Below are 24,390 nucleotides of genomic sequence, written 5' to 3'. Positions count from 1 at the left end.
TCACTGTGAGGTGTGTCTGCTCTCCCACTGTGAGGTGTGTCTGCTCTCTCACTGTGAGGTGTGAGTACTGTGTCTGCTCTCCCACTGTGAGGTGTGTCTGCTCTCTCACTGTGAGGTGTGAGTACTGTGTCTGCTCTCTCACTGTGAGGTGTGTCTGCTCTGTCACTGTGAGGTGTGAGTGATGTGTCTGCTCTCTCACTGTGAGGTGTGTCTGCTCTGTCACTGTGAGGTGTGAGTGATGTGTCTGCTCTCTCACTGTGAGGTGTGTCTGCTCTGTCACTGTGAGGTGTGAGTGATGTGTCTGCTCTCTCACTGTGAGGTGTGTCTGCTCTCTCACTGTGAGGTGTGAGTGATGTGTCTGCTTTCTCACTGTGAGGTGTGTCTGCTCTCTCACTGTGAGGCGTGAGTGATGTGTCTGCTCTCTCACTGTGAGGTGTGTCTGCTCTCACACTGTGAGGTGTGTCTGCTCTCACACTGTGAGGTGTGTCTTCTCTCACACTGTGAGGTGTGTCTTCTCTCACTGTGAGGTTTGTCTGCTCTCTCACTGTGAGGTTTGTCTGCTCTCTCACTGTGAGGTGTGTCTGCTCTCTCACTGTGAGGTGTGAGTGATGTGTCTGCTCTCTCACTGTGAGGTGTGTCTGCTCTCTCACTGAGGTGTGTCTGCTCTCTCACTGTGAGGTGTGTCTTCTCTCTCACTGTGAGGTGTGTCTGCTCTCTCACTGTGAGGTGTGAGTGATGTGTCTGCTCTCTCACTGAGGTGTGTCTGCTCTCTCACTGTGAGGTGTGAGTGATGTGTCTGCTCTCTCACTGTGAGGTGTGTCTGCTCTCTCACTGTGAGGTGTGTCTGCTCTCTCACTGTGAGGTGTGTCTGCTCTCTCACTGAGGTGTGTCTGCTCTCTCATGGTGAGGTGTGTCTGCTCTCTCACTGTGAGGTGTGTCTGCTCTCTCACGGTGAGGTGTGTCTGCTCTCTCACTGTGAGGTGTGTCTGCTCTCTCACTGTGAGGTGTGTCTGCTCTCTCACGGTGAGGTGTGTCTTCTCTCTCACTGTGAGGTGTGTCAGCTCTCTCACTGTGAGGTGTGTCAGCTCTCTCACTGTGAGGTGTGTCTGCTCTCTCATGGTGAGGTGTGTCTGCTCTCTCACGGTGAGGTGTGTCTGCTCTCTCACGGTGAGGTGTGTCTGCTCTCTCACGGTGAGGTGTGTCTGCTCTCTCACTGTGAGGTGTGTCTGCTCTCTCACTGTGAGGTGTGTCTGCTCTCTCACTGTGAGGTGTGTCTGCTCTCTCATGGTGAGGTGTGTCTTCTCTCTCACTGTGAGGTGTGTCTGCTCTCTCACGGTGAGGTGTGTCTGCTCTCTCACGGTGAGGTGTGTCTTCTCTCTCACTGTGAGGTGTGTCTGCTCTCTCACTGTGAGGTGTGAGTGATGTGTCTGCTCTCTCACTGAGGTGTGTCTGCTCTCTCATGGTGAGGTGTGTCTGCTCTCTCACTGAGGTGTGTCTGCTCTCTCATGGTGAGGTGTGTCTGCTCTCTCACGGTGAGGTGTGTCTGCTCTCTCACTGTGAGGTGTGTCTGCTCTCTCACTGTGAGGTGTGTCTGCTCTCTCACTGTGAGGTGTGTCTGCTCTGTCACTGTGAGGTGTGAGTGATGTGTCTGCTCTCTCACTGTGAGGTGTGTCTGCTCTCTCACTGTGAGGTGTGTCTGCTCTCTCACTGTGAGGTGTGTCTGCTCTCTCACTGTGAGGTGTGTCTGCTCTGTCACTGTGAGGTGTGAGTGATGTGTCTGCTCTCTCACTGTGAGGTGTGTCTGCTCTCTCACTGTGAGGTGTGTCTGCTCTCTCATGGTGAGGTGTGTCTGCTCTCTCACTGTGAGGTGTGTCTGCTCTCTCACTGTGAGGTGTGTCTGCTCTCTCACTGTGAGGTGTGTCTGCTCTGTCACTGTGAGGTGTGAGTGATGTGTCTGCTCTCTCACTGTGAGGTGTGTCTGCTCTCTCACTGTGAGGTGTGTCTGCTCTCTCACTGTGAGGTGTGTCTGCTCTCTCACGGTGAGGTGTGTCTGCTCTCTCACTGTGAGGTGTGTCTGCTCTCTCACGGTGAGGTGTGTCTGCTCTCTCACTGTGAGGTGTGTCTGCTCTCTCACGGTGAGGTGTGTCTTCTCTCTCACTGTGAGGTGTGTCTGCTCTCTCACTGTGAGGTGTATCTGCTCTCTCACTGTGAGGTGTGTCTGCTCTCTCACTGAGATGTGTCTGCTCTCTCACTGTGAGGTGTGTCTGCTCTCTCACGGTGAGGTGTGTCTGCTCTCTCACTGTGAGGTGTCTCTGCTCTCTCACTGTGAGGTGTGTCTGCTCTCTCACTGTGAGGTGTGTCTGCTCTCTCACGGTGAGGTGTGTCTGCTCTCTCACTGTGAGGTGTGTCTGCTCTCTCACGGTGAGGTGTGTCTTCTCTCTCACTGTGAGGTGTGTCTGCTCTCTCACTGTGAGGTGTATCTGCTCTCTCACTGTGAGGTGTGTCTGCTCTCTCACTGAGATGTGTCTGCTCTCTCACTGTGAGGTGTGTCTGCTCTCTCACTGTGAGGTGTGAGTGATGTGTCTGCTCTCTCACTGTGAGGTGTGTCTGCTCTCTCACGGTGAGGTGTGTCTGCTCTCTCACTGTGAGGCGTCTCTACTCTCTCACTGTGAGGTGTGTCTGCTCTCACTGTGAGGTGTGAGTGATGTGTCTGCTCTCTCACTGTGAGGTGTGTCTGCTCTGTCACTGTGAGGTGCGAGTGCTGTGTCTGCTCTCTCATTATGATGTGTGAGTGCTGTGTCTGCTCTCCAGGTATCGAGCCGAGTGGGAATACGGTGCTGCGCCCGGCAGTGTTCACCGTGGACACCGTCAGCGCCGGGCAGGGTGAGCTCACTGTGTACATCGAGGACCCGGCTGGCACCAGGGAGGAGGTGAGTGTCAGCGAGGGTCTGCACTAACCAGGGCTGCTTACTACACCTGCAAATTCTGTGCATGTTTAAATATTCATGTTCTTTTCATTCTCAGGGATGGAAATAAGACTCCTATTGCATAGCTATTTCACCCATTCCTAGTTTTAATACAAGCTTGATTTGCCACAGTGTATAGGTAACAAGCTCAGGTGCGTCTTATTAAAACCTTAATAAATGAGACACTGAACCCACTGGACAGCTCCGCGGAGGGTTCATTTCCATATAGGACACTGAACCCACAGGACAGCTCAGCGGAGGGTTCATTTCCATATAGGACACTGAACCCACAGGACAGCTCCGCTGAGGGTTAATTTCCATATAGGACACTGAACCTACAGGACAGCACTGTGGAGGGTTCATTTCCATATAGGACACTGAACCCACAGGACAGCTCCGCGGAGGGTTCATTTCCATATAGGACACTGAAACTACAGGACAGCTCTGCGGAGGGTTCATTTCCATATAGGACACTGAAACTACAGGACAGCTCTGTGGAGGGTTCATTTCCATATAGGACACTGAACCCACAGGACAGCTCCGCGGAGGGTTCATTTCCATATAGGACACTGAACCCACAGGACAGCTCCGCGGAGGGTTCATTTCCATATAGGACACTGAACCCACAGGACAGCTCCGCGGAGGGTTCATTTCCATATAGGACACTGAACCCACAGGACAGCTCTGCGGAGGGTTCATTTCCATATAGGACACTGAACCCACAGGACAGCTCCGCGGAGGGTTCATTTCCATATAGGACACTGAACCCACAGGACAGCTCCGCGGAGGGTTCATTTCCATATAGGACACTGAACCCACAGGACAGCTCTGCGGAGGGTTCATTTCCATATAGGACGCTGAAACTACAGGACAGCTCTGCGGAGGGTTCATTTCCATATAGGACGCTGAAACTTTTAGCTGTAGTAAGGTTGTCTGTTTGCAATGAAACAATCTGTTATGAATACAAATATTTAAGAAAAGTTAAGAAAAGCAATCCTATTTTGGTGTCAAGTTTTTCTTTCTTAGAAATGTTTCTTAGAAATGTTAAATATGAGAAAGAAAATTCCTTTTTTTACCCTTTCTTAAATATTTTTTTTTTTTTTTTTAATTTAGTCATTGCCAATGGTTTTTTACCCCGGTTTTCTCCCTAATTTGGAATGCCCAATTATTATTTGCATCCCAGTTCACCGCTGCCACCCCCTGGAGACTCGTGAAACGGAGGCTGAAACACGTAGTCTGCTTCTTTAACACCCTAGAACAGTCCCATGAATATCAAACTGCATTGTATTGATAAAGCCTACTGTGTAAATCACTCCTTTACACTGTACACACTCCTCTCTGACATGCTGTTCCTCTGCTCACCAGGTAAAACCTGTCCCAAACAACGACAAGAACAAGACCTATACTGTGACCTACATTCCACGAGTGAGCGGCATGCACAAGGTATGAGACCCCAGCAGCTCCTCTTCACTCCCTGTACATCCTGTGAGTGAACAGCATGCACAAGGTATGAGACCCCAGCAGCTCCTCTTCACTCCCTGTACATCCTGTGAGTGAACAGCATGCACAAGGTATGAGACCCCAGCAGCTCCTCTTCACTCCCTGTACATCCTGTGAGTGAGCGACATGCACAAGGTATGAGACCCCAGCAGCTCCTCTTCACTCCCTGTACATCCTGTGAGTGAACAGCATGCACAAGGTATGAGACCCCAGCAGCTCCTCTTCACTCCCTGTACATCCTGTGAGTGAACAGCATGCACAAGGTATGAGACCCCAGCAGCTCCTCTTCACTCCCTGTACATCCTGTGAGTGAGCAGCATGCACAAGGTATGAGACCCCAGCAGCTCCTCTTCACTCCCTGTACATCCTGTGAGTGAACAGCATGCACAAGGTATGAGACCCCAGCAGCTCCTCTTCACTCCCTGTACATCCTGTGAGTGAACAGCATGCACAAGGTATGAGACCCCAGCAGCTCCTCTTCACTCCCTGTACATCCTCTGAGTGAGCAGCATGCACAAGGTATGAGACCCCAGCAGCTCCTCTTCACTCCCTGTACATCCTCTGAGTGAGCAGCATGCACAAGGTATGAGACCCCAGCAGCTCCTCTTCACTCCCTGTACATCCTGTGAGTGAGCAGCATGCACAAGGTATGAGACCCCAGCAGCTCCTCTTCACTCCCTGTACATCCTGTGAGTGAGCAGCATGCACAAGGTATGAGACCCCAGCAGCTCCTCTTCACTCCCTGTACATCCTGTGAGTGAGCAGCATGCACAAGTTATGAGACCCCAGCAGCTCCTCTTCACTCCCTGTACATCCTGTGAGTGAGCAGCATGCACAAGGTATGAGACCCCAGCAGCTCCTCTTCACTCCCTGTACATCCTGTGAGTGAGCAGCATGCACAAGGTATGAGACCCCAGCAGCTCCTCTTCACTCCCTGTACATCCTGTGAGTGAGCAGCATGCACAAGGTATGAGACCCCAGCAGCTCCTCTTCACTCCCTGTACATCCTGTGAGTGAGCAGCATGCACAAGGTATGAGACCCCAGCAGCTCCTTTCTGTAATGAAGCCAGTATATAAAGGACTGTGCAGTGGTGATGGATCCCCCTGAAACAGTGAGTTTGTTACAGATTTCAATGGAAGAGTATTATTCTTCTACTGGCATGCAGCGTATTTTCCACCCCATCTAATATCACTTTGGTAAATGACAGCACAGCAATTGGAAAGTTTCCATGTAAATCGTACCAGTCTCAACATGTTCTAGCTAACACAATAGCACAGTGCAGTGTTTAGATGTGCAGTGTGCTGTACAGGGTAGGCACAGTGCAGTGTTTAGATGTGCAGTGTGCTGTACAGGGTAGGCACAGTGCAGTGTTTAGATGTGCAGTGTGTTATACAGGGTAGGCACAGTGCAGTGTTTAGATGTGCAGTTTGTTGTACAGGATAGGCACAGTGCAGTGTTTTAGATGTGCAGTGTGCTGTACAGGATAGGCACAGTGCAGTGTTTAGATGTGCAGTGTGCTGTACAGGGTAGGCACAGTGCAGTGTTTAGATGTGCAGTGTGTTATACAGGGTAGGCACAGTGCAGTGTTTAGATGTGCAGTGTGCTGTACAGGATAGGCACAGTGCAGTGTTTAGATGTGCAGTGTGCTGTACAGGATCAGCACAGCGCAGTGTTTAGATGTGCAGTGTGCTGTACAGGATAGGCACAGTGCAGTGTTTAGATGTGCAGTGTGCTGTACAGGGTAGGCACAGTGCAGTGTTTAGATGTGCAGTGTGTTATACAGGGTAGGCACAGTGCAGTGTTTAGATGTGCAGTGTGCTGTACAGGATCAGCACAGCGCAGTGTTTAGATGTGCAGTGTGCTATACAGGATAGTAAAGAAGCTGTATCTATGAACAGTATTGTAATGAATGTAATACCTAGCATATGGCACTGTACATGGTGCTGTAAAGAAGTCTCTCAAAAACCTAGTTGAAATGTCCGTAATTGAAGTCAATCCTTATTGTGTTAATGTGCCCCTGTGTTAATGTGCCCCTGTGTTAATGTGCCCCTGTGTTAATGTGCCCCTGTGTTAATATGCTCCTGTGTTAATGTGCCCCTGTGTTAATGTGCCCCTGTGTTAATGTGACCTGTGTGTGCAGGTGGTCGTGTTCTTTGCTGGGCAGCACATCTCTAAGAGTCCTTTTGAGGTGAATATTGAGAAGTCTCAGGGAGATGCCAGCAAGGTGACTGCAAAGGGACCCGGCCTGGAGTCGACTGGAAACATTGCAAACAAACCCACCTACTTCGACATCAGCACTGCAGGTCAGACAGCTCTCTGGTAGAGCCTCTCTCTCTCTCTGTCTCTCTCTCTCTATCTTTCTCTCTCTCTCTCTCTGTCTCTCATTTCCTGTGCTGTAGGTCACATGGTCTGATTGCAGTGAGATCATTGGCAGGAAACTGGCCAACACTGCTATCTTATTGTCCCCTGTACCCTGAGCCTAACCCTAACCCTGTCTTTCACCTTTTTTATGTGCACAGTTTCTACCAGCCTCCCCCCTCTCCCCTTCCAGACAGTGTACCCCCACCCACCTGATACTCATCTCTGGCTTGAACAAAGCCCTCTCCCGGCTCCGCCGCCGTTCTCTTCACAGCTCTCATTTTGTATTGTGTAGATGCAGCTAGATCATGAGATCCTCAGATTCTAGCAGGACAGGATCCCCCCAGGCTGAGTTGGGCCTGCAAGCTATACTCTCTCCAGTGCTGAGTGCAGTGTGTTTCTCTGGCAGGCGCTGGCGTGGGTGATGTTGCCGTGGTGATCGCAGACCCGCAGGGCAACAGGAACACGGTGGAGGTGATGATTGAAGACAAGGGGAGCAGTGTGTACCGCTGCACCTACAGGCCAGCCCAGCCCGGAGCACACACACTCGACATTGCCTTCGGAGGGGAGCCCATCCCCAAGAGCCCTTACAGGGTCAACATCGGGGAGGGTGAGACTTGTACATACATGCTTCAAGGTTTCAGCCATAACCATGCAGGTAAACTCTGACTGGCTTGAACTAAGCAAGCATTGGCAGTCACCATCGCAGAATCCATTTAATAACCAGGTTTTAGCTGCTCTAAACATTACTTCTGATTAATTATCTGAAGAAACGACCCTAAAAAATCCCTTTCACATGGTATGAGAACCTGGCAGGGGATAGTGGCTGTTTGTTTCAGTGACTCCAGTGTTTGGCTGGGCCTGGACACGCTTCCCAGTCTTATCTGTAATCCTCGCCTGTCTTCTGCATTGACACTCCAGTTGTGCAATTCTATGAGCATTGACAAGGCTTCACTGGCTCCCAGTATCATTTGAAATTGCTTTCAGAATTGCTTTCCATTCTGTGTGATCTCGACTGTAGCTCCTGTGTGCTGCCGCGGGTCTGTGGAAGCCCTGGTGTCTGGAGGGCTGGCTGGCCCTGTCTGTTTACAAGGCTCTGTTGAATGTTTAATAAAGCTGTGAAGCAGGATCCTTCCTGTTGGAGCTCTCGATACTAAACTAAGACTGTTTCTGCTTCTAATTTTCCTTTTCTTCTTGGCTCTTCCCCCTTCCCCTTCCCTCTTCCACCTCTCGCCCCCTTCCCTCTCCTGTCTCTCTTCTCCCTTCTCCGCCTCTCCCCTTTTCTTTTCTGCTTCCTAGGCCCCAGCCTGCCCCTCTCCTGCTCTGCTCTGCCACTGCTGCTTCTCCCAGCTGTGTGTCTGTGGACGGGGGCCCAGGCTGCGTATGGCTTGGTAGGAGGGAGGGCCGTTCAGAGGGTGCTGGGTACTCACCCCCCTGAACAGCGTCCTCAGCACTGCTGTGAACATGTAGGTGTGAGCCGAGGAGGCAATACGTGTGTGTGTGTGTGTGTGTGTGTGTGTGTGCGCGCGTGTGAGTGTAAGTGTGTGTGTGCGTCTGTCTCTCTGTCTGTGTGTTGAGTTTGTGTGTCTGTTTGTGTATGGGTTTTGGGGGGGGGGAGTTGGTTATAATTTTAGCAGCCAGCTAGTTAAAAAACATGACCAATGATAAAAATAGTAAGCAGATTCTCAGGGGAGGTAGAAGGGAACACTTCTGAAAATAAACTGTGTTGTTCTAAAGCCCTAGTTTTCCAGAGTTGTGTGTTTCAGAGGTTGCTGAAAGTTGTTACCGGGTGAGTCAAAGAGCAGAGTGGGGAAATGTGTAGTAATGGAAGGACTACAGTCCTTAAAAGCTGTTAATATGTTACATTACTAAAATGTAACCCTGTTTACACCAGCTTTCCTATACTGTAACAGAATGCACATATCGTTGACAGCCCAGCTTTGTACATTCCTCAGGAGCAGTATTTACTGTAGGGACATAACCCCCCCCTTAAACCTATTCCGTCAGTCAAATAGACACATAATTTCGACTACTTGCAACAGAGGAGGTTATAATCACCCCTGTTTTAACAATCTATGATATATAACTCATTCTTTTGTATGTGTCACCGTGGGTTTTGAACTTTTTAATCTTCATGTTATACTATTTGAAGTCTGAAAAGCTGGAAGCTGAGGGTGTGTATGTGTGTGTATGTGCGTGTGTGTGTGTGTATGTGCGTGTGCGTGTGCGAGCAGTGTGTTGTCAATCTGCAGCCTGGAACCCGCCGTCCTGACACGATTGACTGCCGAGCGTTCCGAGACTTGTAAAGATGGAATTCCTTCTCCGTGAGGCCGGTGTTTCCAGCACAGTCATTCTGCGCAGAAGCCAGCTGTGTTTACTGGGCTAGCATCTGTAAAAATGAGTTTTATTGGGGTTTATTTTACACGCTTCTAAAAGAACAGAGCGGCATTGTCTAATTAGAGTTCTATTGACAGTGAGGTCACCCCAGCCCCCAGTCCTGTGCGTGTGTTTCACTTCAGATGTAACTCAATTGTTTCGGCTCCTGTTGTAGAGCTCTTTAATGGTGATGAGGAAAGCAGATGTGAAAGGTTTTGCGACACAAGGGGGTTTTTAAGATTTGTTTTTGTATGATTCACCTCTGACCCATTCATTGTGATCAAATGGTATACCTTATTTTTCTCTTTTCACATCAATCAGTATTTATTTTTATATAGTGCCTTTGACGTCTTGTCGCCCAAAGTGCTTTTATATAGCTAAAAATATTGACAAATTAAAAGTAACAATAAACAATAAAAGTGAACAACAAAACAATGCGAGCAAGAAAGAGAATATATTTATCTATCTCCTCATGAAGATCTATCTGTCTCCTCATGAAGATCTATCTTCTCATGGAGATCTATCTATCTTCTCATGGAGATCTATCTATCTTCTCATGGAGATCTATCTATCTTCTCATGGAGATCTATCTATCTCCTCATGAAGATCTATCTGTCTTCTCATGGAGATCTATCTGTCTTCTCATGAAGATCTGTCTATCTCATCATGAAGATCTATCTATCTCTCTACCATTCAGATATACAGTGAACTCCCAAAGTATTTGGACAGTGACACATTTTTTGTTGTTTTGGCTCTGTATTCCAGCACTTTGGATTTGAAATGATATAATGACTATGGGGTTAAAGTGCAGACTGTCAGATTTAATTTGAGGGTATTTTCATCCGTATCGGATGAACCGTTTAGAAATTACAGCACGTTTTGTACATAGTCCCCCCATTTTGTGTGTGCAATAAAGTAGCCATGTTTAGTACTTGGTCGCATATCCTTTGCATGCAATGATTGCCTGAAGTCTGCAACCCATAGACATCACCAGACGCTGGCTGATGCTCTTCCCTGGTGATGCTCTGCCAGGCCTGTACTGCAGCCATCTGCAGTTCCTGCTGGTTTTGTGGGCCTTTTGCCTTCAGTCTTGTCTTCAGCATGTGAAATGCATGCTCAATTGGATTCAGATCGGCTGATTGACTTGGCCAGTCAAGAATGTTCCACTTTTTGGCCCTGAAAAACTCCTTGGTTGCTATGGCAGTGTGTTTGGGGTCATTGTCCTGCTGCATGATGAAGCGCCGTCCAATGAGTTTGGAGGCATTTGGTTGTATCTGAGCAGACAAGATGTTTCTGTACACTTCAAAATTCATCCTGCTGCTTCTGTCAGCAGTCACGTCATCAATGAAGACAAGTGAGCCAGTTCCAATTGCAACCATACATGCCCAAGCCATAACACTACCTCCACCATGTTTCACAGATGAGGTGGTATACTTTGGATCATGGGCAGTTCCTTTTTTTCTCCACACCTTTCCTCTTTCCATCACTCTGGTACAGGTTAATCTTCGTCTCATCTGTCCATAAGACTTTGTTCCAGAACTCTACAGGCTCTTTTAGGTACTTTTTAGCAAACTGTAACCTGGCCATTCTGTTCTTGAGGCTTACTAGTGGTTTGCATCTTGTGGTGTCCCCTCTGAAGTTCTGCTGGTGTACTCTTCTGCGTATGGTAGTCTTTGACACATCTATGCCTACCTCCTGGAGAGTGTTCCTGATCTGTTGGACTGTTGTTAGGGGGGTTTTCTTCACCATTGAAAGTACAAAACATGCTGTAATTTCAAAACGGTTCATCCGATATGATTGAAAATACCCTAAAATTAAAGCTGACAGTCTGCACTTTAACCCCATAGTCATTGCATTATTTCAAATCCAAAGTGCTGGAATACAGAGCCAAAACAACAAAAATGTGTCACTGTCCAAATACTTTTGGAGTTCACTGTATAAGCTAGACTATACAAATGTGTTTTTAATCTAGTTTTAAAAGCAGCAACAGTTGGTGCTTCCCTTACAGAGGTAGGCAGTTCATTCCACAGTTCAGGGCTTTATTGAAGCATTAAGGCACTCCAGGGGATGGGTTGACGTGATCTAACCGCACACTGAAGGTGTTACACAGTGTGAAGCGGAATTCCTTTAACCTGAAGTGTGCGCTTCTATCATGTCAACCCATCCCCTGGAGTGCCTTACTGTTGTAATAAAAACATTATACAATGATGAGATGTATTTACTTTTTAAATGAACACAGCAAATTAAAACAATCTTTCCAATAACAGCAAATATCAAAAAATAACAACAAATACAAGAAAATAGTGCCAGTGAAAAGTAAACCACATTGGTTTTAAAGTGTTTTATTTTACGAGTAACAAATCAGTGTTATTGATAAATATAATGATGTGTATTAAGTAAATAATTTCTGTATGTCAATTGCATTAACCCAATGTAGAGAGTGGTTAGGGCTCTGGACTCTTGACCGGAGGGTTGTGGGTTTAATCCCAGGTGGGGGACACTGCTGCTGTACCCTTGAGCAAGGTACTTTACCTAGATTGCTCCAGTAAAAACCCAACTGTATAAATGGGTAATTGTATGTAAAAAATAATGTAATTTTATGTAAAAATAATGTGATATCTTGTAACAATTGTAAGTCACCCTGGATAAGGGCATCTGCTAAGAAATAAATAATAATAATATATATTTACTATTTCATTAATGGACATACATGTTTAAACTTATTAAATGACATAAATACATGTGCAGTTTGAAAAGCCATGCTCTGAATGAAGTGTATTGATGGCTGTGCAGCAGAAGGGGGCGCTGCTGCAGGTGATGGCAGCGGTGTCAGTGTGAGGAGTTGCTCTTTGTGTCTTCACATTGTTCAGCTTCTCAGTGTTATTGTTTAGCTTCTCCAGCTCTGCTGTGTTACAGAGGGGACAGTGTGTTTTATTTTTTAATTGCTGCTACGAGTACTTGTTAGCGTTGTTAAGTGCTGCATCTTTCGCTAAGTTCACTCTTGTGCTGTACGGTGGTCATTCAAAAAGCAATTGATACAGCTTGCGTATTTATAAAGCTGAATATGCTGTACTGCTCTCATTTCTATTCCTTACCGAACCGGCATTCAGTTCCCTGAGGAGACTGTAAATGAAATGGAAGAGGTCTATCTTTTTCTTGAGCCAGTTTTGTTGAATATTGCAGCCCATTTAGAAGCTTTTTGTTTTTTCGTTTCGGTCAAGTTCCAGTTGATTTCAGATCTGGTTCCGTTATTCACTGTGCTGTTTTTCTTTTAAAGAAATGTTGAAGTACAGGCTCTCAATAGGATAGGTGCTCCTCCCTGTCGACAGGATCTCAGTAGGATAGGTGCTCCTCCCTGTCGACAGGCTCTCAATAGGATAGGTGCTCCTCTCTGTCGACAGGCTCTCAATAGGATAGGTGCTCCTCTGTCAACAGGCTCTCAGTAGGATAGGTACTCCTCCCTGTTGACAGGTTCTCAGTAGGATAGGTGCTCCTCTGTTGACAGGCTCTCAGTAGGATAGGTGCTCCTCCCTGTTGACAGGCTCTCAGTAGGATAGGTGCTCCTCTGTTGACAGGCTCTCAGTAGGATAGGTACTCCTCCCTGTTGACAGGCTCTCAGTAGGATAGGTACTCCTCCCTGTCGACAGGCTCTCAGTAGAATAGGTGCTCCTCTGTCGACAGGCTCTCAGTAGGATAGGTGCTCCTCTGTCGACAGGCTCTCAGTAGGATAGGTGCTCCTCTGTCGACAGGCTCTCAGTAGGATAGGTGCTCCTCTGTTGACAGGCTCTCAGTAGGATAGGTGCTCCTCCCTGTCGACAGGCTCTCAATAAGATAGGTGCTCCTCCCTGTTGACAGGCTCTCAGTAGGATAGGTGCTCCTCCCTGTCGACAGGCTCTCAGTAGGATAGGTGCTCCTCTGTTGACAGGCTCTCAGTAGGATAGGTGCTCCTCTGTCGACAGGCTCTCAGTAGGATAGGTGCTCCTCTGTTGACAGGCTCTCAGTAGGATAGGTGCTCCTCCCTGTCGACAGGCTCTCAGTAGGATAGGTGCTCCTCCCTGTCGACAGGCTCTCAGTAGGATAGGTGCTCCTCCCTGTCGACAGGCTCTCAGTAGGATAGGTGCTCCTCTGTCGACAGGCTCTCAGTAGGATAGGTGCTCCTCTGTCGACAGGCTCTCAATAGGATAGGTGCTCCTCCCTGTTGACAGGCTCTCAATAGGATAGGTGCTCCTCTGTCGACAGGCTCTCAGTAGGATAGGTACTCCTCCTTGTTGACAGGCTCTCAGTAGGATAGGTGCTCCTCTGTTGACAGGCTCTCAGTAGGATAGGTGCTCCTCCCTGTTGACAGGCTCTCAGTAGGATAGGTGCTCCTCTGTTGACAGGCTCTCAGTAGGATAGGTACTCCTCCCTGTTGACAGGCTCTCAGTAGGATAGGTGCTCCTCTGTTGACAGGCTCTCAGTAGGATAGGTGCTCCTCTGTCGACAGGCTCTCAGTAGGATAGGTGCTCCTCTGTTGACAGGCTCTCAGTAGGATAGGTGCTCCTCTGTTGACAGGCTCTCAGTAGGATAGGTGCTCCTCTGTTGACAGGCTCTCAATAGGATAGGTGCTCCTCCCTGTTGACAGGCTCTCAATAGGATAGGTGCTCCTCTGTCGACAGGCTCTCAGTAGGATAGGTACTCCTCCCTGTTGACAGGCTCTCAGTAGGATAGGTGCTCCTCTGTTGACAGGCTCTCAGTAGGATAGGTGCTCCTCCCTGTTGACAGGCTCTCAGTAGGATAGGTGCTCCTCTGTTGACAGGCTCTCAGTAGGATAGGTACTCCTCCCTGTTGACAGGCTCTCAGTAGGATAGGTGCTCCTCTGTTGACAGGCTCTCAGTAGGATAGGTGCTCCTCTGTCGACAGGCTCTCAGTAGGATAGGTGCTCCTCTGTTGACAGGCTCTCAGTAGGATAGGTGCTCCTCTGTTGACAGGCTCTCAGTAGGATAGGTGCTCCTCCCTGTCGACAGGCTCTCAGTAGGATAGGTGCTCCTCCCTGTCGACAGGCTCTCAATAGGATAGGTGCTCCTCTGTCGACAGGCTCTCAATAGGATAGGTGCTCCTCCCTGTCGACAGGCTCTCAGTAGGATAGGTGCTCCTCTGTCGACAGGCTCTCAGTAGGATAGGTGCTCCTCTGTCGACAGGCTCTCAATAGGATAGGTGCTCCTCTGTCGACAGGCTCTCAGTAGGATAGGTGCTCCTCTGTCGACAGGCTCTCAGTAGGATAGGTGCTCCTCCCTGTCGACAGGCTCTCAATAGGATAGATGCTCCTCCCTGTTGACAGGCTCTCAATAGGATAGGTGCTCAGTGATGGAGAGAGCACAGCTCAGTAATCCCTCCTTGTTTGTGTTCCAGCCTGCACCCCAAATGCATGCCGAGCCAGCGGACGCGGCCTGCAGCCCAAAGGAGTGAGGGTCCGCCAGGTTGCGGACTTCAGAGTGGACACCAAGAACGGCGGGAGTGGAGAGCTGAAGGTGGTGGTCAAGGGACCCAGTGAGTATTGAAGTGCTCCTCTTGTATCTGACTATTTATATTGTGGAGCTCTGGGGATATTCAGAGGCAATGCAGCCAGGGGCACTGCGATGGCAATGCAGCCAGAGGCACTGCAATGGCAATGCAGGGATCCAGCACTGACACCTACTTAGCTGTATTACCTGCCCTATAAATACGACAGGGAGAGCACAGTCATTTCCCTTATTGGACGCCTATGTTCTAACTGGTATACAAATTCTTTAGTCTGGTATTACACTTAATAAATTCATCATTATTAGTGTACTGTACTGTGTTTTGGTGCAGTTCCAAACATGTAAATGACATTGGAATGTATAATTACCCATACAATGTAGTATAGATATTCAGTGGCATGTTCAGTGCACCTCTGATATGAATAATGATTAGACAAATGCATCTTTTCATTGTGCTGCGTGGTTAATGTGCTTTTCAGATAGAGCAGGTAGTTTAGAATGGGGGTAGCTTTAACTAGGCTGCTTGTTGTATTGAAACAGGACACCAATCACAGTTCAACTGGAATATAGAAATGGGTGATAACTGATCGTATTTGAACTTACGGTCTTGAAATCCCCAAATGAGCCCCATGTCATATGCCATTATAAGGTTAATTATTTGACCCCTTTACCCCAGTAAAATTTCACTGCATGTATTTGCTTTGACTAGTTATATACAGCCCCTTTGCTTTGACTAGTTAGATACAGCCCCTCATTGATTGGAGTCCGTGTTTGCCCTGCTCTGACGCTGTGTGTGTCTCTTCTTTCCTGACAGAGGGGCTAGAGGAGCCGGTTAAGCAGAAGGACTTTGTGGATGGGGTCTACTCCTTCGAGTACTACCCCCACTCTCCGGGGAAGTACGTGGCAGCCATCACCTGGGGGGGGCAGCACATTCCCAAGAGGTGAGCCAGGTGGAGTGCACAGTGCAACATGCACTCTGTAAGGAGAGCTGAGCCAGGTGGAGTGCACAGTGCAACATGCACTCTGTCAGGAGAGCTGAACCAGGTGGAGTGCACAGTGCAACATGCACTCTGTCAGGAGAGCTGAACCAGGTGGAGTGCACAGTGCAACATGCACTCTGTCAGGAGAGCTGAACCAGGTGGAGTGCATGGTGCTGCTCCTGTGAGTTCTTCCCTCTTACTCTGCAGATGCACAGTAATGCTCTCTTCCCTTCTCAGCCCGTTTGAAGTTCAGGTGGACCGGGAGGCTGGTCCACAGAAGATCCGTGCCTGGGGTCCCGGGCTGGAGGGCGGCACTGTGGGCAGGCCGGCTGATTTTGTTGTGGAATCCGTGGGGACAGAAGTGGGAACATTAGGTAAGCGAGTCTGTGAGGAATCACCTCTGAGTAGAATTGTGTGTCTTGAAATCAGGAGAACCTCTGCACCTAAAGCCCCTTTCACACTGGCACTCCTACCCGGGTTCTGGCTACTCGGGTCACAATCCTGTGTAGTGTGAAACCACGTACCTGGGTCGACACGTTTGACCCGGGTCGAGCGAGACAAAATGCATGACGGTCGTTCGTAAGACGATGAAATAACGAACAACCACGCCTGCGTGAAGGTTCACTTCCACAAAGAACATTTCTGTTTATTCTGTTTAGCCAGATTTGTGTTGATTTGAGGCACACCATGAGCCAGGTTGCAGCAGGGATGAAGAAACATTTGCTCTAATCAACATTTGGCCAGACAGTTCAATCCAGAGAAGCTTGGATGGAAGCGTCTGTAACAAGCTGCTTCTGGGGCATTGATACATGTCTATCACCCAGCAGTGTGAAATCATGTAGCTCACCCACATGACAGCGGGTCCCAACCCGGGTAGAGCATGGCAGTGTGAAGGGGGATTAAGATTGGGTCAGCCTGGGTGCAGCTTTATAACAGTTTACCACAGTAATGGTCATTTAGCATTTTCCCCAGGCTTTTCCCAATGCTTTACCATGCTTTCACTATGCCTAATTACACTTTACCATGCTTTCACTATGCCTAATTACACTTTACCATGCTTTCACTATGTCTAATTACACTGTACCATGCTTTCACTATGCCCAATTACACTTTACCATGCTTTCACTATGCCCAATTACACTTTACCATGCTTTCACTATGCACAATTACACTTTACCATGCTTTCACTATGTCTAATTACACTTTACCATGCTTTCACTATGCCCAATTACACTTTACCATGCTTTCACTATGTCTAATTACACTTTACCATGCTTTCACTATGCCCAATTACACTTTACCATGCTTTCACTATGCCCAATTACACTTTACCATGCTTTCACTATGTCTAATTACACTTTACCATGCTTTCACTATCTAATTACACTTTACCATGCTTTCACTATGCCTAATTACACTTTACCATGCTTTCACTATGCCCAATTACACTTTACCATGCTTTCACTATGCCCAATTACACTTTACCATGCTTTCACTATGCCTAATTACACTTTACCATGCTTTCACTATGCCTAATTACACTTTACCATGCTTTCACTATCTAATTACACTTTACCATGCTTTCACTATGTCTAATTACACTTTACCATGCTTTCACTATGCCCAATTACACTTTACCATGCTTTCACTATGCCTAATTACACTTTACCATGCTTTCACTATGTCTAATTACACTTTACCATGCTTTCACTATGCCTAATTACACTTTACCATGCTTTCACTATGCCCAATTACACTTTACCATGCTTTCACTATGTCTAATTACACTTTACCATGCTTTCACTATGCCTAATTACACTTTACCATGCTTTCACTATGTCTAATTACACTTTACCATGCTTTCACTATGCCCAATTACACTTTACCATGCTTTCACTATGTCTAATTACACTTTACCATGCTTTCACTATGCCCAATTACACTTTACCATGCTTTCACTATGTCTAATTACACTTTACCATGCTTTCACTATGCCTAATTACACTTTACCATGCTTTCACTATGCCCAATTACACTTTACCATGCTTTCACTATGTCTAATTACACTTTACCATGCTTTCACTATCTAATTACACTTTACCATGCTTTCACTATGTCTAATTACACTTTACCATGCTTTCACTATCTAATTACACTTTACCATGCTTTCACTATGCCCAATTACACTTTACCATGCTTTCACTATGTCTAATTACACTTTACCATGCTTTCACTATGCCCAATTACACTTTACCATGCTTTCACTATGCCCAATTACACTTTACCATGCTTTCACTATGCCCAATTACACTTTACCATGCTTTCACTATGCACAATTACACTTTACCATGCTTTCACTATCTAATTACACTTTACCATGCTTTCACTATGTCTAATTACACTTTACCATGCTTTCACTATGTCTAATTACACTTTACCATGCTTTCACTATGCCTAATTACACTTTACCATGCTTTCACTATGCCCAATTACACTTTACCATGCTTTCACTATGCCCAATTACACTTTACCATGCTTTCACTATCTAATTACACTTTACCATGCTTTCACTATGTCTAATTACACTTTACCATGCTTTCACTATGTCTAATTACACTTTACCATGCTTTCACTATGCCTAATTACACTTTACCATGCTTTCACTATGTCTAATTACACTGTACCATGCTTTCACTATGCCCAATTACACTTTACCATGCTTTCACTATGCCCAATTACACTTTACCATGCTTTCACTATGCACAATTACACTTTACCATGCTTTCACTATGTCTAATTACACTTTACCATGCTTTCACTATGTCTAATTACACTTTACCATGCTTTCACTATGCCCAATTACACTTTACCATGCTTTCACTATGCCCAATTACACTTTACCATGCTTTCACTATGTCTAATTACACTTTACCATGCTTTCACTATCTAATTACACTTTACCATGCTTTCACTATGCCTAATTACACTTTACCATGCTTTCACTATGCCCAATTACACTTTACCATGCTTTCACTATGCCCAATTACACTTTACCATGCTTTCACTATGTCTAATTACACTTTACCATGCTTTCACTATGTCTAATTACACTTTACCATGCTTTCACTATCTAATTACACTTTACCATGCTTTCACTATGTCTAATTACACTTTACCATGCTTTCACTATGCCCAATTATACTTTACCATGCTTTCACTATGCCCAATTACACTTTACCATGCTTTCACTATGCCCAATTACACTTTACCATGCTTTCACTATGTCTAATTACACTTTACCATGCTTTCACTATGTCTAATTACACTTTACCATGCTTTCACTATGCCCAATTACACTTTACCATGCTTTCACTATGCCCAATTACACTTTACCATGCTTTCACTATGCCCAATTACACTTTACCATGCTTTCACTATGCCCAATTACACTTTACCATGCTTTTACTGTGGGATACTTTTATAAGGGCAGTGTTGTCATTTTATTTTATTATTTTATGAAGGTGTTTTGTTTGAGCTTTGAAGGATTATGGAGAAATCTAATTGGTTGATCTGTGTATGTTACTTTGAAAACAACCAATCATTAATGCTTTCTACATATAAAAAAACCCTGGAAAAGATCTTTAGTATGTGAGGAATAAGACCATTGCATAGCAGTTTGAGCCAACCCGGGTTTTAGTGGCAGCTAGTTTAGATGCACCTTTGCTCATGGTCTCTAAAGGTTTGAGATCATAGTGAAACCTGAATTGGCTCAAGCTGTTCTGCAGTGGGAGTCTCCTTTCCATACCTGCTGAGATTCTGAATTGCATGTTATTAAGGAATTGCTAAGATACAGCTCCCTGTGTCTCCGCGCCTCACACACTGTGCCCTGCTCTGATATACAGCTCCCTGTGTCTCCGCGCCTCACACACTGTGCCCTGCTCTGATATACAGCTCCCTGTGTCTCCGCGCCTCACACACTGTGCCCTGCTCTGATATACAGCTCCCTGTGTCTCAGTGCCTCACACACTGGGCTCTGCTCAGATATACAGCTCCCTGTGTCTCAGTGCCTCCCACACTGTGCCCTGCTCTGATATACAGCTCCCTGTGTCTCCGCGCCTCACACACTGTGCCCTGCTCTGAAATACAGCTCCCTGTGTCTCAGTGCCTCACACACTGGGCTCTGCTCAGATATACAGCTCCCTGTGTCTCAGTGCCTCCCACACTGTGCCCTGCTCTGATATACAGCTCCCTGTGTCTCAGTGCCTCCCACACTGTGCCCTGCTCTGATATACAGCTCCCTGTGTCTCAATGCCTCACACACTGTGCCCTGCTCTGATATACAGCTCCCTGTGTCTCAGTGCCTCACACACTGGGCTCTGCTCAGATATACAGCTCCCTGTGTCTCAGTGCCTCCCACACTGTGCCCTGCTCTGATATACAGCTCCCTGTGTCTCCGCGCCTCACACACTGTGCCCTGCTCTGATATACAGCTCCCTGTGTCTCAGTGCCTCACACACTGGGCTCTGCTCAGATATACAGCTCCCTGTGTCTCAGTGCCTCCCACACTGTGCCCTGCTCTGATATACAGCTCCCTGTGTCTCAGTGCCTCCCACACTGTGCCCTGCTCTGATATACAGCTCCCTGTGTCTCAGTGCCTCACACACTGTGCCCTGCTCTGATATACAGCTCCCTGTGTCTCAGTGCCTCCCACACTGTGCCCTGCTCTGATATACAGCTCCCTGTGTCTCAGTGCCTCCCACACTGTGCCCTGCTCTGATATACAGCTCCCTGTGTCTCAGTGCCTCACACACTGTGCCCTGCTCTGATATACAGCTCCCTGTGTCTCAATGCCTCACACACTGGGCTCTGCTCAGATATACAGCTCCCTGTGTCTCAGTGCCTCACACACTGGGCCCTGCTCAGATATACAGCTCCCTGTGTCTCAGTGCCTCAGTGCCTGCTGTCAGAACACCACAGTTAGTAAAGCAGTGCTCATCAATACATTATTACTGACTGGCTACCTTCAGCTGTAATTTGGTTCTATTCTCAATACACAGATCTGGTCAAAAGTTGCCTCACCCTGTAGAATGAACTCATTGTGCTTCATAGTCAAATGATTCCTGCTGAATAATGTTACGCTAACATACTGAATTACACACCGCTTGGTAGTTTCCAATATAATGTGTAACATTTCAAAATCTAACCTGAAATACTGTACTGCTATTATAGATTCCGGTAGACTTTTGCCATCTCATTTTGTAGTTTCTTTGATTACAGATGTTAAGTAAAAGATTTATGTCTCATCCTAAAATAATGGATTTTACTGTCAAAAAGCAAACAAGAGGTTTTGCAGGATGTATATAAATGTAAATTTAGCAGCATTATCCGTGTAGCAACACAATTGAAAACAAGCCTCATTCCAGCACTGAAATATTCAGGCTGTATGAACCATTACTAATGTGAAACTAAGCTGCAGTTTCTAGGTTAGGCACCAAACACGATACCAAAAGTTACCAATTTCCTAATTTCATTGAGAACACTAGACTAGCCGTGCATATTAATAACGACATTGCACATGCTTTCGTGAAAGTGCCCTGCTGAACCCCTAATGGAAATACAATTCTTGTTTTAGATCTGCATCTTATTTCAAACTCTGACTCCGTTACAAACAAATGACAGCTAATAAAATTACAACACAATGGCATCAGCAGAAATAGAACAATCCCAATTGCTCTCGAGATTCTGAATGTCATGGAGCGGCCCGCTGTGGTGTTTGTGACTTCGTGTGCTGTACCAGTTCCCTGTGGCCCCCCCGGTGTGTAACGTGTCCCTTGTGTGTGTGTGTGTGTGTGTGTGTGTGTGTGTGTGTGTGTGTGTGGCTCTTCAGGGTTCGCTATCGAGGGCCCGTCGCAGGCGAAGATCGAGTGTGATGATCAGAACGATGGCTCCTGCAATGTGAGCTACTGGCCCACGGAGGCGGGGGAGTATGCAGTGCACGTCACGTGTGACGACGAGGACATCGAGGACAGCCCCTTCATGGCACTCATCAAGCCTGCCAGCGCCACCTGCAGCCCAGACAAGGTAAGGGCAGCACCGGGTCCTGGGGTCTCAGTTTGGACTCCAGGGAATAGAGAAGGGAAGTAAACAAAATACATTCTTGCTAGATGGTAAATAAGAGAGAATGTGGGTACGGGGCTAGGCAAGGGTGGCCAAAGCTGGTCTTCAAACTTTGTTCTAAGTTGTTTTACTGAATCAGTTAACCCCATGTAGACCCTGAAGCAGTTCATTATCATCATAACCCCATTACCACCCCGCCTCTTGCCAATCCAGTTTTTGTTCTTGCTTGTTGCTTCAGTTAAACACACAGTAAGATCCAGCTGGGCTCCTCAGAGTCTTGGCTTCCCTGCTGACTCTCCGGCTCTTTGTCTTTGTGTCTCAGGTGAGCGCTTACGGTCCCGGCCTGGAGAAGAGTGGCTGCATTGTGAACCAGCCTGGGGAGTTCACTGTCGATGCCAAGGAGGCTGGAAAAGCAGCGCTGAAGATCTACGCACAGGTATGAGAAACATGCAGCTCTTAGTGAGCGTTCACTTTGAACATCATCAGCGGGGCCTGGATTCCAGTGTGACTGCTCGGCTCACAAGTGAAATACTGTGAATTCAACCAGCCCCCGCCACAATCTGGCATCCTGGTCAGTGTGTGCTTGTGAGAGGAATGGCAAGCAGGCAGAGCTCTTCAGAGCAGGACTGACGGGTTTGTTGTCATGTTGTCTCTCCAGGACTCGGAGGGGATCCCGGTTCCTGTCCAGGTGAAGAACAATGGAGACGGGACCTACGCCTGCTCGTACACGCCCACCAAAGCCATCAAACACACCCTGGCTGTGGCGTGGGGGGAGGGCAGCGTGCCTAACAGCCCCTTCAGGGTGAGCACACTGCTCTGCAATATCACTGGAGAACCATTAGCAGACGACAGCGACAGCCCCTGTCTGCATTGCCACTGAAGGCAGTAAGGGTAGCACACATACTGGTCTTGGGCTGTGTGGGAGGGTGGTGGGTGATTCACTGACACACAAGAGACAGAAGGTGTACTTGAAGCACCGCACAGGTGCCCAGTTTTATTGTGCCGGGTGTACTTTCTTTTTTCAGCCCGCAGAGGGCGCTGTTCACCGTGATCTGCTTGCCAACTATGGTAAAACAGAACCACGGACATACCGATGCGGTACAGACCAAGTGCGGGCGCACTTACAAGTGCTCAAACAATAATTCAAGAACCAAAGGCGAAAGTAAAAAGGAAAATAAAACACAGTAACAAAACTACAAAAGAAAAGGTGCTGCACTTCGGCAGCGTTACCCCAGCCATCGCTAGCCGCACGGCCCGGATCTCCGTCCTACTCTGGCCGTCTCCTCAGTCTACCCTCACACTACACAAGGGGTCTGCCCACGGATTCCCCACTACGGTTAAGTTTTCCTTTCTTTATCTTTTTTCTTTTCCTCGTTTTTCTTTTTGGTCCCGGTTCTCTCTCGGTCCCGGCTCCCGTACTTCCCAGTACGTCTTTTGTTTTTCTTTAAAAGGGCAGACCTGAGGAAACAGCAGAGTATTATTTTATAGGGCAAACAATCCCATTAAAGCCCGCCTACCAGCCACTCAGAGAGGGGGAAAGCGCACACACCCTCTTCCCCACCTCTCCGTGTCACCGCACTGACAGGCCGACCCCACGGGACTGCCGCCCCCTCCCTGCAGCATCAATTAAAAGGCACTGCATATCAACAGGACACTCAGTGCTGCATCTCCAACCCCGCCCCACCCCTTGTTCGCTGTATTTTTCACATACCTCTTCATAGTCGTGCATACTGATAAATCATCTCCTGATCACTCGTTTTATCACCAAACTCCTCAATAATGCTATCCAAGTCATTATTTTATTACTATAACATCTCAAAAAGCTCTGCAAATGTCCATTATATTCTTTGAGCGCTGGATGCAGAAGCAGCTATCTTTTTTGTTTATGGCCGTGTTATCTCTGTGGTGCCGGGGCTATGTGTGTTGCGCAAATATGTCCCTTTTTATTTTTTTCGGCTCCTATCGGTCTCACTCGGCCATTGAGTGGTTTTCTCGGCTTTTTCCGGAGAAAAAATGACTAGAGACCTGTGTTTTACGTCCAGAAAGGGAAAATTGTAATGTCGGACCTGGTCTGACATAGGACCGCAAAGGGTTAAACATGTTTGTTATGTGGTTATACATCAAGTAGCATTCCACCTAAAGTTGCTTTTGAAAAGCTAAGGATTCTTTGTTTTGAATATGAGTTTGTGTTTCAGTGAGCCAGACCTCTAGAAGCTGAAAGTAAAGGCCCTTGAGAATCCCTGTTTGTTCTCCATGCCCAGTGAGGCTGTGTTTGAGCAGGTCTGTGTGCTTTCAGGTGAGCGTTGGGAAGGGCAGCCACCCCCAGAGAGTGAAGGTGTTCGGGCCAGGAGTGGAGCGCTCGGGTCTGAAAGCCAACGAACCCACACACTTCACCGTGGACTGCACGGAGGCTGGGGAAGGTAAGAGGAGTGCTGTGTAATACAGCTTCCTGGAAACTGCGGGGGGGACCAGTCCCTGCTTGAAACACACTTCTTCTTCCTCAGGACTGTAACGCTGCTGCAGCACAGCCATCTGTGCTAACCCCATTGGTTGAACAGATTACAGCTGTGTGAGCAGCTATTGAACAAGAGATG

The 24,390-nt window shown here is 47.3% G+C and overlaps 1 protein-coding gene across 4 annotated transcripts in view; it reads left to right on the top strand.

Moving 5' to 3' along the window:
• Positions 1 to 24,390, top strand: part of LOC117964055 (filamin-B-like) — a 153,455-nt gene that overhangs the window by 68,221 nt on the left and 60,844 nt on the right. For all 4 annotated transcript variants that reach the window (XM_058999338.1, XM_058999336.1, XM_058999335.1 and 1 more), the window contains exons 5-15: positions 2,812 to 2,930; positions 4,332 to 4,409; positions 6,608 to 6,770; positions 7,235 to 7,435; positions 14,590 to 14,727; positions 15,514 to 15,640; positions 15,917 to 16,053; positions 21,567 to 21,760; positions 22,119 to 22,232; positions 22,455 to 22,598; positions 24,093 to 24,216. In XM_058999338.1, coding sequence (XP_058855321.1) covers positions 2,812 to 2,930; positions 4,332 to 4,409; positions 6,608 to 6,770; positions 7,235 to 7,435; positions 14,590 to 14,727; positions 15,514 to 15,640; positions 15,917 to 16,053; positions 21,567 to 21,760; positions 22,119 to 22,232; positions 22,455 to 22,598; positions 24,093 to 24,216 — 1,539 coding nt within the window. The remainder of the gene's footprint in view (positions 1 to 2,811; positions 2,931 to 4,331; positions 4,410 to 6,607; positions 6,771 to 7,234; positions 7,436 to 14,589; positions 14,728 to 15,513; positions 15,641 to 15,916; positions 16,054 to 21,566; positions 21,761 to 22,118; positions 22,233 to 22,454; positions 22,599 to 24,092; positions 24,217 to 24,390) is intronic.

Source organism: Acipenser ruthenus, chromosome 25 (genome assembly GCF_902713425.1).
Source record: "Acipenser ruthenus chromosome 25, fAciRut3.2 maternal haplotype, whole genome shotgun sequence".
Lineage (NCBI taxonomy): Eukaryota > Metazoa > Chordata > Actinopteri > Acipenseriformes > Acipenseridae > Acipenser > Acipenser ruthenus.
Note: the sequence above shows the minus strand (reverse complement) of the source record. Positions and strands in the feature narration are given on the sequence as shown.